This window comes from Cotesia glomerata, linkage group LG1 (genome assembly GCF_020080835.1).
Source record: "Cotesia glomerata isolate CgM1 linkage group LG1, MPM_Cglom_v2.3, whole genome shotgun sequence".
Taxonomy (NCBI): Eukaryota; Metazoa; Arthropoda; class Insecta; order Hymenoptera; family Braconidae; genus Cotesia; species Cotesia glomerata.
In genome coordinates, this window is record NC_058158.1 from 1,015,849 (window position 1) to 1,030,751 (window position 14,903).

The following is a 14,903-nucleotide window of genomic DNA, read 5'->3' on the forward strand; positions in this document are numbered from 1 at the left end:
AGGCTAAATTCAAAAATGCTCTATCTAAGATACATAAATAAGAAATTACCTTGTATTTTGTGAACTATTGACATTTTGATAGATATAAGCTCATCCCGATGTTACACTCATTGAGACCTTTCATTTGAGTACCCACATCAATTTTTCATATATTTTATATATATATATATATATATATATATATATATATATATATATATATATATATATATATATATATATATATATATATATATATAATGTATATGTATATGAAAAATTGATGTGGGTACTCAAATGAAAGCTCTTGATGAGTGTAACATCGAGATGAGCTTATATCTTAAAAAACGTCAACAATTAAGAGATGACATTGTTGTTTCTTGTGAACTGATGATATTTTTCAAGATGTAAGCTCATATCGACATTACTCTCATCGAGAGCTTTCATTTGAGTACCCACATCAATTTTTCATATATTTTATATATTTATATATATAATGTATATGTATATATGAAAAATATATGAAAAATTGATGTGGGTACTCAAATGAAAGCTCTTGATGAGTGTAACATCGAGATGAGCTTATATCTTAAAAATCGTCAACAATTAAGAGATGACATTGTTGTTTCTTGTGAACTAATGATATTTTTCAAGATATAAGCTCATATCGACATTACTCTCATCGAGAGCTTTCATTTGAGTACCCACATCAATTTTTCATATATTTTATATATTTATATATATGTAATGTATATGTATATATGAAAAATTGATGTGGGTACTCAAATGAAAGCTCTTGATGAGTGTAACATCGAGATGAGCTTATATCTTAAAAAACGTCAACAATTAAGAGATGACATTGTTGTTTCTTGTGAACTAATGATATTTTTCAAGATGTAAGCTCATATCGACATTACTCTCATCGAGAGCTTTCATTTGAGTACCCACATCAATTTTTCATATATTTTATATATTTATATATATAATGTATATGTATGTATGAAAAATATATGAAAAATTGATGTGGGTACTCAAATGAAAGCTCTTGATGAGTGTAACATCGAGATGAGCTTATATCTTAAAAAACGTCAACAATTAAGAGATGACATTGTTATTTCTTGTGAACTAATGATATTTTTCAAGATATTAGTTCATATCGACATTACTCTCATCGAGACCTTTCATTTGAGTACCTTCATCACTTTTTCATATATTTAATATATTTATATATATTATATATATGGACATATGAAAAATATATGAAAATGCATGTGGGTACTCAAATGAAAGCTCTTGATGAGTGTAACACCGAGATGAGCTTATATCTTTAAAAATGTCAATATTTAAGAAAGTACAGTGCAATTTAACAAAAGTTATTTAATAAAGCAAAATTTTATGTATTTATAGTTCACAAGTATTATTACAGAATTTTTAGTGCCAAACTAATAATAATAATAATTATGAAAAATATTATTATTATTGTGATTATAATTGAACAATAACTAATTTTTTTTTTTTTTTTTTTTTAGGAAGAGTATAAAAGTTTAAATTAATTAAAAGGATCGATTTCATTGTCCTGATCAAGACTGAAGATGCCAAGGATGAAAAAGTTTGAGTAAAAGCTCTCAGAACTTATAAATCCTTAATAATTGGCTATAAATTAGTAGACGGGTAAACTTCTCTGAAAAGATTGCGAGAAAAAAAAGCCCGGCTAATTTATTTACAATGAAAAGAGCAAAAAAAACTGAACTAAAGTAATGTTTAATTAGTTTGTAAATAGTTTCAGTACAATTGATGGTGAAAGTTGGATCCTTAATTCTCCAAAAGGAAATAATATTTCAAAATTATTAAACATGACCGTTCGTAATATCATGACCAACATACGACAGGCAGCTTAAAGTCTTATTAGATCTGTAAAGTGACGAGTATAAAGTTACACTATTTAAAACTCAATGAGATTTATAAAGTTTGATACTCAGCAGCATGTGGGTTTTATGCAAGCAATTATTCACTGCAAACCCATCAAAAGTTACTCGTTTAAACGATTGCAAATTTGAGTTCCTGGAATAAACGTTAAAGCATCAACATTCAACATCAGCACACAGGGGAATTAAATGCCGGTTAAACTTTCCGGCTTTTCCAGACTCTAAATTTTACTTTAAACATTAAATAAATTTTATATTACACAATTTAATATTTATACTTGTAAATTTTATAAATTTTATAATAATAAACAAAAATAAAAATTCTATTTATTTTATATAAATTAAAAATAATAATTAATTAAATAATTAATCAATAATTAATTAATTAATTAATTAAATAGTTAATTAAATAATCAAATAATTAATTAATAATTAAATAATTAATTAATAATTTATCAATAATTAAATAATTAATCAATAATTAATTAATTAATTAATTGATTAATAATTAATAATTAATTAATTATTATAATTAATAATTAATTGAATAATTAATTATTGAAATTAATAATTAATTATTATAATTAATAATTAATTGAATAATTAATTATTATAATTAATAATTAATTATTATAATTAATAATTAATTATTATAATTAATAATTAATTATTATAATTAATAATTAATTATTATAATTAATAATTAATTGAATAATTAATAATTAATTGAATAATTAATTATTATAATTAATAATAATAATAATAATTAAGTGGTTAAAAAAGTGTTGTGAAAAAAAAAATTTTTCTGAGTAAGTAACAAGTTTTAAAAAAAAAAAAATAATGAAATAAAGGCAGTAATGACAGTAATTTTTTTTGTTATAGGAGCCGGGACAGAAGAGTGGGTAAGATGATCACCAGGTCGCAGACAAGAGGCTCTACTTTTAAAATGAAGAAAAAAAATTATTTCTGCGACAAGTGCAATATAACCTTTCCATTAGAGAGTATGTTAAACCGGCACAAAGTCTACCACAACATCAACCAGCGGCTGAATAAAATGGTTTTAAGGAAAGTGAGCTCCAAAAAGTCTAATAATAAAAAAGAATTCAATTGCCGGCTTTGTCAGTTCAATTGCAACCTCCAGGAAGAATTGATAACTCACAGGGAGCGCGAGCATTGTTCTAAAGCAGATGAAGATGATATTATTGATGAGTTAGATACTAGCGGTGGTGAGTTTAAAATTGTTACTGAGGAAGAGTTGATAGCCGAGCTTAAAGGTTTCTCTAGTCCTGAAGAAAATGCTGAAGTAGTCTATGAATTTCTTGGAGAGGAAACTCAGCCGGAATTTCAGCTGGAGCCTCAACAGCAAGAAGAAATAATTAATGAAGAAACCTTGGATCAAAATTCGAATTTAAGCGAAGAAGAAACTATCAATGAGGAAGCGCTTGATGAAGAGCTGCTGAGTGAGAAAGAAATTAGTGAAATTCTTGGAGAATTACAATGCGACATTTGCGGGTTCAAGTGTACTAATAAAAACACTATGTACTCACACAAAAGGCGGCATAGAATTATGGCCAATGAGAATTTAATATTATCTTGTGATAAGTGTGATTATAAAGCGGTGAAGAAATCATCTTTGTTAAATCATATCTTCAAAAAGCACACCTCAAAGTCCAGCGTCCCGGAAGTGCTCAGTTGCAGCCTGTGTGAGTACAAAAATAAAAATAAGTATGAACTAAAGATCCACATCGCGAGAAGACACACTCAGGATTATAAATTTACCTGCGAGTTTTGTGGGAAAAAGTTCAAAGTTAAGGGCGACTTGACTAACCACATCCGCTTCTCCCACAAAGAGCACCCGGTTATTTGCGACGTCTGCGGCAAGACCTGTCTCAACAGCAACTCCCTGTACGTTCACCAGAAATTTGCACACTACAAGGCGCAATTTGAGTGCCACATCTGCAAACGAAGGATGGTTACTCAGCAGAATCTTAACGAGCACATGGTCCGGCAGCACGAGAAGCGCGAAAAAGCGGTCTGTGAAGAGTGCGGGAAGACTTTCTCGAGGAATAGTAGGTTGAAGATTCATATGAGGATTCATACGGGGGATAGACCGTATGTTTGTCAGATTTGTGGGAAGACTTTTATTAGAAGAACTGCGCTCAAGCAGCACCTATTGATCCACACTGGTGTCAAGCCTTATGTTTGTGATATCTGCGGGAAAGCCTTTACTCAGAAGCCGGGGTTGATCAGTCATCGTAAATCACATCCCGGAAATCATCCGCCGCTTCCTAGAGTTCTTATTGATCATATTCTGGGAAATATTATCACTAAATAATTTTAAATATCATAAATAGGGTTGTTTAAGACACTGAAGTCAACTGACATGTTGGTCATTTATTTTATAGATATTTAATTACACTAAAAATTTTTTTGACAAATAAACTAGAAGAAAATTGAGGACATTAAAGTTAAATGAAAATCAATTTAGCAGATATTTAATAATTTTCAGAATTTTTTTTAACAAATAAATTGTGGCAAAAACAATAAGAAAAAAAAATTGAAAAAAATTAAAAATGCAATTTTTTTCAAATAATTTTTTAGAATTAATTTAATTGTTAAATATAATTAAAAATTTGTCAATTGACAGCAAACTTTAATGTCATTAAAGTTAACAGTCATTTGACCATTTTTTAATTTTTTTTTAATAAATAAATTTGCTCAAAAAAATTATTTCTAAAAAATTTGATTTTTAATTTTTTTTTTCTCATTTTCTGTGACTTAATTTATTTGTTAAAAAAATTCTTTAAATTATAAAATATCTGCTGAATTAATTTTCATAGAAAATTGATATTTAAAAATTTTTTTAAATTAAAAATTCTATTTTTTGGAGCAAATTTGTTTGTTAAAAAATTTTTATAAAAAATTAATACAAACTTGAGTGGAAATTTTGTTGTAATTTACTTGTTATAAGAATTTAAAAAATTGACAGCTGTCAGCTGACTTCAGTATTGTTCTTAAATTACACTGGAGTTAACTGACATGGTGAAAATTTATTTAATAATATTAAAATTTTTTTGGGAAATAAATTAAAAAAAAATTGACATTTAGAAATTTTATATAATTAAAAATTCAATTTTTTGGAGCTAATTTGTTTATTAAAAAATTTTAACAGTAAATTATAACAAAGTTGAGTGAAAATTTTTTACTGTAATTTATTTGTTGTAAGAATTAAAAAAATTGACAGCTATCAGCTGACTTTAGTTTTATTCTTAACTTACACTGAAGTTAATTAACGTTAAAAAATTTTTTTTATAATTTTACAACAATTAAATTATTATTAAAAAAATTTCACTCGTAAAAATTTAAACAAAACTCTTAGAAGTGTTTTTTTTCATTGTAATTTATTTGTTAAAAAAATTAACAGCTGTCAGCTGACTTCAGTCTCATGTTAATTCTTTATTCTCAGCACTGAAAGTAGCAAACGTGACAATTGATTTATTTTGTAATAAGTTATTACTAAGAATATTAATTAATTTCCAGATTATAAAAAAAATTGTCCGTATTCTACTTGCGGTATTAATTTTTGCTTGTTAATTCAAATATTCAATGTTAAATATTAGTACAAATTGCCGGTGTGTTATTTAATTATAAATTACTCTGTAAGTTTTTGCTTATTAAATAACTAGTAATAAAAATAAAAATTATTAAACTAGTCAAAGAAAAGAGTAAGTACTTTATTTATTTTCTTATTTTAAGAAACAGTGATTGAAAGTGGAGTTAATTATTTAAACAGTGAAGTGCATTTAACTAGTGACAAATTTTAAGTTAAAGACTGAAAAAGTTTAAGACTGTTGACAAAGTTTTAAGAAGTGAAAGAAAAGTTTTACTGAATTATAGTAATTTAATTTCAGTGAAAATAATTTTTTTTATTAAATAAAATATAATTAAAATTTGTATCAATGGTTTTATTATTAAGTAACAATTAAATCAATTGACAGTAAAATGTAATGAAAATTATGAAAATTAAGTTAGCCGACACTTGAAAATTTTTGATTTATTTTATTAATTAAAAAAATTAGAACTAAACAAATATTTTTAAAAAATTCCACTGTAATTTTTAAAATTTTCTACATGTGAAAATTTTTGTTTTAATTTTTAAAAAATTATGTTTCAATAAAATAAATTATAAAAAATTTTTAAATGTCGGCTAATTTAATTTTCATTGAAAATTAAGTTAGCCGACATCTAAAAATTTTAAGAATTTTTTATTGAAAAAATTATTACAAAAAAATTAAAGAAAAATTTCACTCGTGAGAAACTTAAAAAAAATGTTTTTTGTTCTAATTTAATTAATGAAAAAAAAAATTAAAAATATCGGCTAACTTTAGTATAATTAAAATGTACTGTATAAATAAATAAATAAAAAAATCACCGATAATTAAATATTTATTCATGACTAATAATATTTTTATGTTGTAGCACTCACTGCGTCACACAAAGCAATGACTTCGCTCGTAAAATTTCCTTATATAATTATAAAAAAAAGAAAAGCTGGTATCAAACTTAATATAAAGTGAACATAAAAACTAATAAAAAAAAAAATACTTGGTACTAAATATTATTAATAAAAAATCTCCGCACGAAATAACGAATACTGCGTAGTACCCTCGCTAAATAATGACTAACAAATTCATCGCTGGTGTTTCAGATACCTCAATAAATCCGGCAGAACGGGAGCGTCAGGGGATCCACGTGGATTTTTCATCTTTGACAAAGAGTCAGTGGTGATGCGTAAATGGCAGATATTGGAATTCGACGGCAAGCCTTATTACGCCTTTGTACCTGAAGACGAGGAGCCTGTGAACATAGATAACATCCCTAGCTCCGAAGACCAGCCCGAGTTTGAACTGGAACCTCCAAACCACACTCCTGAGATTAACTTCTTGCACCAAGACGAGCCAGAAGCTGATCCAGAACTTGCTGAAGAGCACATAATCAAAGACTTCAACCTCCCAGTCCAATGCAAAACCGAGGTTCTGCACCAAGAAGAAGAGAATGAACACATGTCTGTAGAAAACGACGCTAGCTTCTACGATTATCAATACGACGATACAAGTATTATGAACGACTCCGAGGAAACTGAGATGAAGCCGATATTGATGAACAATATTTGTGGAACGGAAGGCAAGGAAGCTACTCGGGGTGATTTGTACGAGTGTAAAATAGAAGGGAGCATTGTAACTATTGAAAAACTTGCGGAGAATGTTGTTTCTGTGGATAATAGTACCAAAAATGATGATAATGATGATGAAGATGATGATAATAATCATGATAATGACACCCAGTATGATCACGATAATAATAACGACAGTTATGAAGGTTATAATTATGAAGAAAACGATACTTGCGAATTAGAAGATCAAGAGGAACAGATTCAAGAAGTGGAAGAATTTGTGGAGTCGGAAGAAATAGAAGAAATAGAAACGGACCAACAGATTGGATCCCAAAGCGAGTTTATCGAGGAGGAGGAGGTTGAGGAGGTGGAAGGAATTGAGGAAAACGAAGGAGAGATCGAGGTAGAGTATGAAGGTGAAAATGAAGGAGAAGAAGTTGAGTTGGAGGAAGATATTGAGGTAGATGCGGAGGGTAATATTATAAGCGAGAATATTACAGAGGAAGAACAGGCTCAAGAAGTTCCTCAGTATATTGAATTTGATAGCATAGACTCTCAGGTTATTGAGTACGCTACTGAAAATGAAGAAGATGTAGATGACGTTGGTGTGGAGAAAATTCAAGAAGCTCCTCAGGCTACGGTAGTTCCAGTAGGTGTCGCTACTAAGAACCACCGGCAAACTAGGTACCGGCCGATATTACCTAAGAGCATGCCTACATTTAGGTGCACGCTCTGTTCTGAGACTTTTCCTTCAAAGATCGCTTTTAGGAAGCACGTGGCTTGGACCCATAAGAAAAAAGTCTGCATTCAGGAAGATGGAGCCTATGTTTGTGCAGTTTGTGACTATAGAACGCTTAAAAAGAACCTTTTTGCTGCGCATTTGGAGCGGAAGCATGAGACCTGGCCGAAGAAGGGATCTAGCAATGTAGACTTTCCTTGTGTAGTTTGTGGGTTTAAATGTCGCTCTAAGCATTCGCTGCAGTCGCATTTCATTAGGAAGCACACTGATACTTTTGAGCACCAGTGCAAGTTCTGTCCGAAACAGTTTAAGGTCAAGGGAGACTTGACTAATCATGTGAGGTTCCATCACAAGGAGAAGCCGGTTAATTGCACTGTTTGTGGAAAGCTTTGTCAGAATAGCGGTTCTTTGTATGTTCATCAAAAATGGGCGCATTTTAAGCCTAAGTTTGAGTGCAAGATATGCAAAAGGAGAATGGTTACTCAGGAGAATTTGGAACAGCATATGCTAACGCAGCATGAGAAGAGGGAGAAGATTGTTTGCGCGGAATGCGGGAAGACTTTTACTAAAAAGGACTCTTTTAAGAGACACATGGCGGTGCATACTGGCAGCAAGCCTCACAATTGTCCTATTTGCAATAAAGCCTTTGCTAGGCAGTCGCAATTGCGCCAGCATGTACTTATCCACACGGGCAAGCGGCCTTTTGTGTGTGATATTTGTGGCAAGGCGTTCACCCAGAAGCCCGGGCTTATTTGCCACCGCAAAACTCACCCCGGGTCTCATCCCCCGCTACCCGCTATGCCTATTGCGGATATTGTTAAGGAATTCACTGAGGGGTATCTGAGGGGAAATGGAGCTCATGCTAATGACATTAATGAAGATGAAGTTGAGGCAATCAGTGATTGAATTGGGTGTAAATTATTTAATTAATAAAATTATTCAGTTTATTTTCTTCTTTTTTTTTTGTCTGTTGTGCTTTTTAATATTTGTAGTTAGTAAGTTATTAAGGCGAAGATATTTTTATAAGATAATTATTATTAAGTATTTAAGTATACTTTGTACAGTTTGAGTTTAATAAATATTTCACACCATTTGGGGCGTTTTTATTTGGCTTTTTTTTTTATGGCTGGGGAGAAGAGAAGTTTTGAGGTAATGTAAGTATCTATAGTGCTTAAGATCGACTGGATTTTTAATGTGATAAATTTGTTTTAGATCAGAGGGACTGAATTCTATTTTCTGAAGATTATTATTCAACCATTGGGGTTTAAATTCAAGAGTAAAGAGGTTTTAAGTGAGGAATTATTGCCAGTGATTTAAAAGCACTTTCAGGAGATGAATAATATTATTTATGGAGGATTTATTTATAAATTAATAAATGGAAATTTATTTATAAGAAATTGTTTTTGATGTGAAACATCTATAGCCGCACGTAAAACCGATTTCTGGCGTGGCGACGCGTCGCCACGCTATATGATGGTATGTATATACAGTCTATACTCCGTAGTGTATACAGTGTTGTTTACTACAGTACACATAACCTGTGTTTTACTTGAAAACAAATTATTTTTCTGATAATAAAATGTCTGACCGTGATAATTTAGAGAGTGAAAGTGATCAGCCTCCTGAAAAGAAAGCAAAATCACACTATGACACACTATCAAGTCATCAGTAAGTTAATTATATTTTTATAATTAAAGTATGCATTTATCTGTGCATTAAGCACGCGTATATTTGGTGTGTTTTGAGCGCCAGTAAATGTAAAATCTACTCTCTTGGTAGATTAATATTCACATAAATTTCATTGCATATAATGTTTTTAAATTAATTATTAATTTTAATTTCATTCTTATTGAAATTAATGCATTAAAACAATTGCTTAGAGGATAAATTTATTAATACTGACAGAATTGTATTTCAAAATCAGCTGATGGCGTGCAGCGCACGAATGTTTTTCTTATTTGTTATTAATATGAACATTAAAAAATTAATTAATTTTTCTAATCATAGTGGAATTTATAGTGAAACATTTATTATTGATATTTATAATTTACGATCTTTAGTAATATAATGAAATAACTAGCTAAGATTCTTGAGTTTACTAATATATTGAAGCCAATTTAAATTTTTCTGTATATGTTAATAACATATTTTTTATAAATATTTCAGAACCCAACAATCATCACAGGGGTCACAAAATATTATTATCGAAACTGGACATCACCAATATCAGTTAAACACAAGACATAATATTAATGTTATGTAAGATTGTATTAATCTAATAGTACCAGAATATACTAATTTTTATTTAAGCTTCTTTTAACACTTATATATTTTTTTTAGAGTAAATATTAATAAAAAAGAACGTCAAAAACGATACAGGGAGAAGAACAGAGATAAATTGAAGCAGCGTGAAGCGGAAAGAAGAGAACGCATACAATATTCACAAAATATTGCCGGACCATCTACCTCTTCAAACACGAATAGAATAGAACTGAATAATGAAGAAATAATTGCTGCTCAAAGTTCATCTGCTTCGGAAAAAATACAACCATCATTTATTCAAAGAAATGATCAAGGTAATGAACTAAATGCTCTCCAAAAAAAAAGAGAACGTCAACAAAGATACAGGGAGCAGAACAGAGATAAAATGAAACAACGTGAAGCGAAAAGAAGGAGGCGTCTACAAAATGCAGATGTGTCGACAGAATTATCTACTTCTCCAAACATCGAATTTACATAAATAATTATTTATGTAAATTATAATTAACGATCCAATAATAGATGAAATAACTACAAATTCTCGAATTGTAGCTGGTTTAGAAGAAATGCAGCATGTAGTAGTTGAAGTATCTCAGCAAATTGGACGAAGTCAATCAAGTGCAATTACTACGAAAATTCCGAATAATTACAGTCAATTTAGATACCATAAATCAGCTCATGAATATTTTAACGATAACTTTAAAAATAATGAATTTGGACATGCTTGCTCAATCTGCGATCGACTTTGGTTTGAAAAAGATTTAAAGAAACCATCTGCATCTGGAAATATTATTAACACAATAACTAACGAGCAAAATGTGGATGCACTCAAAATTTGCTCTACTTGTAAATCAACATTAGATAAAAATAGCATTCCTAATTTTTTTGTTTATAATGGATTTCACTATCCAAAAATACCACAATATTTACCAAAAATGGATTTCATCACTGAAAGGCTTATTTCTCCTCGAATTCCTTTTATGCAAATAAGAAGATTAAGGCACGTTCAAGGACAATTCGGCATATACGGACAAATTATCAATGTTCCTGCTTTTGTTGATACAATGGTACGATTACTTCCAAGAGATGTCAATGATGAACATTGCATTTATGTACATATTAAAAAAAAAAATGATTCATAAAAGTAGTTTTGTTCATGGCCTAATTAGCATCAGATCAATTAGACAATGGTTGGATTGTTTGATTCATACACCTTTATATCTGCATTATAAAATAACAGTTGATGAATCATTTTTTAATCAAGAAACACCACTGATTACACAACAGAACATTGACGAATTTAGTGAAAACATCGATATTGAAGAAAGCCTAACTGCTCAACAACAAGCTTTGGTATGGAATGAAGAAAAATATTTAAGATTAGCGCCAGGGCAACACAATATCCCACAAAGTTTATTATTCGATGAGCATGCTGAAGAGCTATCATTTCCGAGTATTTATATGGGACACTTTAGAAAATTTAGGGATACAGTCAAAGCTACACCTTTTATGATGGCATCTAGTGAACTGCGACGTAAGGATCGGCAAGGAGTCAATCCCTATCATTTGTTATATATGGCTGTAAAAATAATGAGACTACGAGTTCATGACTGTTTAACGATCGCGTTTAGAGATGTTGGTACAGATACCAATATAACTAAGGAACAAGTTCAATCAGAAGAGTATATTCATAGCTGCATAGAGTCTAATTTAGCTTTTCTACGGTCAATCCCGAATTCAGTTTGGTATTGGTCTGTAAGAAAAAAAGATATATTCGCAAAACTTTCAAAACCAATAAAGACAAACTACCATTGATTTTAGCTGGGGATTTCAATGTAAATTTTGCAAAAGATGAATCAACGCCATTAATTACGTTTCTCCAAGAAGAATTTCAATTGCAAATTAATAACAATCCAAGAGAACCTACCACCAGATACGGAAAAACAATAGATGCTGTATTTATTAGATATCTTGATAATGTTATGTCCAATACTTTTGTAACATACTTCAGTTACCATCGACCAATTGTCACAGTAATACCGTCCTCAGAGGCAACATCGACTATAACTATTACCGAAGTCACTGATTAAACGAATTAAGAAGTCACCATTTGAAGTAAATTCGTAAATTTTTGTATTTAATGAAAATAAATAGTCATCGTTATCTGGAAAAAAAATCGTAATATTTTATTTTATCATTATGACATATTTAGTTCCTATTACAATCTGTTCTTTTCTGCATATTACTTTTACAAAATAATGTCGATGTTTCACATCTGCCAGGCGTCCCGTGACGGCTCACATTTTTTTTTTTATTAAAAGCTTCTCTTAGGTGGTATTCATATTTTTTTTTATTTTTAAATATATCGATCAAAAAGATGATACGTCAGTGAATATTAATCATTTCTTCTTTTTATTTAATAAATAATTTCGACATAAAAAACTTACATTTATGAATTTATTAAATTTTTACTTGTTTATTTAATAATTTGATCAATTAAAATAATTAAAAAAAAAATATTTTAATTGAATTATTTTTTTTCATTTATTTAAACTTTTTTTTCAATTTTGAAGTATGATAATATTTTTCATAATAATTAAAAAAATAATATTTACAATTTAAATAATTAATTTTATAAAATAATCATTAAAAAAAATTTATTTATTTATTTTCAATGGAATTTAAAATAATTTTCTTTTTTAATTAAATTAAATCAAATATTTTTATACAGTTGGTAGAAAAATTCAAAATGGCTGACCAAAAGTCCGCTTCAGCTGTCAATTTCAATTGTTCCTTCAACAAGTCAAGAGTTTAATATAACTTATAACTTAAAATAAAATTTCTTCAACAAATAACAATAATTTTGTTTAAAAATTAATTAAATAATTAGTTAATACACAAAAAAATAATAATTGAGATTAACATAGTGAAATATATTAAATTTATATAAATAAATATATAAAGTAAGGTTATGATAGTTTTATTAAAATGAATACAACGAAAATGAAGACACGATCTAATATAATGTAAGTACTTAATTATAAAATAAACAATTTTTTAATTTTATTCAACAAAAAAATTATTTTAAAAAAATGCATTTTTTCCAAATTTCTACATCATTTTTTTTTGCAGTAATTTTTTAAATTAACAAACATACTCAATTAATTTCCACAAATGACATTAAAGTTAGCACTCACCTGATAATTATTTCAGTTTCTTCAACAAAAAAATTGCATTTTTACTTTTTTTAAATTCCTACATTTTTTTTTGCAGTAATTTATCTTTAAAAAAATTTTTTTAAATTATCAAACATCTAAATTAATTTTCACAATAAATAAAATAAAAGTTAGCAGTCACTTGACTATTTTTTAATTGTTTTTTAACAAATAAATTTGTTCCAAAAAATAATTTTTAAAAAATAGCATTTTTAATTTTTTAAAATTTCTAAAAGTCAATTTTTTTTCTAATTTTGTTTAACCATAATTTGTTACATAAATTCTTTAAATTACAAAAATTAATTTAGCATATATTCAATAGTTTGAAAAATTTTATCGTAAATAAATTATGGCAAAAAAATTAAAAAAAATAAAAGATTTTTTAAAAATAATTTTTTTTGATAAATAAAATAAAAAAATTGTTAAATGGCTGCTAACTACAATGTCATTAAATTATCAACTATCAAATTAATTTTCACAATAAATTAATCTATAAAAAATAGTAAAATACATAAATATTTTATGTTTTAGATCCTCAAAAAGTGCAAACGCGCAGCTTCAAAATCCAGCTGAAGCTTTAATCCCCACAAATTTACTAACTTACTATTTTTGCAAGACTTGCAATATCTCTTACGAAGGACTTCCTGGCTATCCAACGACGGACTCATTCATCCGTACGCATTCCAAGAAATACATAAAAAATTCCAAGCCAAAATGTCATCCTGAAGCGATGATAAAAAATTTTAAATGTCAATTGCACAAATGTCGCCACTGCTCATTTAGTTCTCTGGACTTCCAGCGAATAGTTTTACATGAAAAGTACAAACATAGTCAATTAACAAAGCAGTATAGATGTCGCAAGTGTTATAAGGACAAAATGACTCACGTGGAGTACCAGATCCACTTTTGCAAGCCGGAAGACGTCAAAAGAAGAGAAATTTTGAAGAAAGAAGCGGAAGACAAAGGGGAATCGTCGCTCTGCGAATTTTGCGGGTTCGCTACGCAGAAGAAGAAGACTTTGCAGTACCACATCCGAGCCTACCATACTAAGCACAAGTTCCACTGCACACTCTGCAAGAAGAAATTCGTCACTGCGCTAGGGTTGGAGAAACACTTGGAGAACCACGTGGACTCGGCGGAGCGCCTGAAATTTTTATGTGACTTCTGCGGAAGGAGTTTTAGAATCAAGGACAATTTGAAGAATCATATCATCGGAGTTCATATGCACATAAAGGATTCAGTTTGTTCAATCTGCAGCAAGTCATTCGCCAAGAGAAACAGCCTCCGGCAGCATCTCTTGCTCCACTCTGGCAAGCGACCTTATATTTGTGATATTTGCGGGAAAACTTTTGTCCAAAAGCCCGCGCTGACTAGTCACAGGAAAACTCATCCGGGAAAACTCTCTCCCATGCCTGCGGTCTTCATTGACTCGTATATTAAAGAGGTTGACCCCGCTATGGTTTACCAACATGTGCTTCCTGTTCCTGAGCTTGAGACTCAGTCTTAGAAATTTGAAGATTATCAATCAAAAAATTAAATTTTATCTTTCTTCATTTTTCTTTTTTAATTATTATAATGAAGAGAATTTAAGAACCGTTTTTGGCCATTAAATT

The 14,903-nt window shown here is 29.2% G+C and overlaps 3 protein-coding genes across 4 annotated transcripts in view; all 3 read left to right on the plus strand.

Annotated features, from left to right (window-relative positions):
- LOC123270844 (zinc finger and SCAN domain-containing protein 2-like) overlaps window positions 1-8,768 on the plus strand; it is a 39,021-nt gene extending 30,253 nt beyond the window's left edge. For both annotated transcript variants that reach the window (XM_044736991.1, XM_044736998.1), the window contains exon 6: window positions 6,613-8,768. In XM_044736991.1, the coding sequence (XP_044592926.1) occupies window positions 6,613-8,722 (2,110 nt within the window). In that variant the 3' untranslated portion in view covers window positions 8,723-8,768. The remainder of the gene's footprint in view (window positions 1-6,612) is intronic.
- Window positions 8,769-9,395: 627 nt separating this feature from the next.
- Window positions 9,396-10,556, plus strand: LOC123270885. Its single transcript, XM_044737039.1, has 3 exons — window positions 9,396-9,484; window positions 9,983-10,075; window positions 10,157-10,556. Exons 1-3 carry the CDS (start codon window positions 9,396-9,398, stop codon window positions 10,554-10,556), a joined length of 582 nt encoding a protein of 193 aa, XP_044592974.1.
- A 3,227-nt stretch (window positions 10,557-13,783) lies between these two features.
- LOC123270878 (gastrula zinc finger protein XlCGF7.1-like) lies at window positions 13,784-14,903 on the plus strand. The gene has a single exon (XM_044737027.1). It carries the CDS (start codon window positions 14,021-14,023, stop codon window positions 14,795-14,797), a length of 777 nt encoding a protein of 258 aa, XP_044592962.1. The 5' UTR covers window positions 13,784-14,020; the 3' UTR covers window positions 14,798-14,903.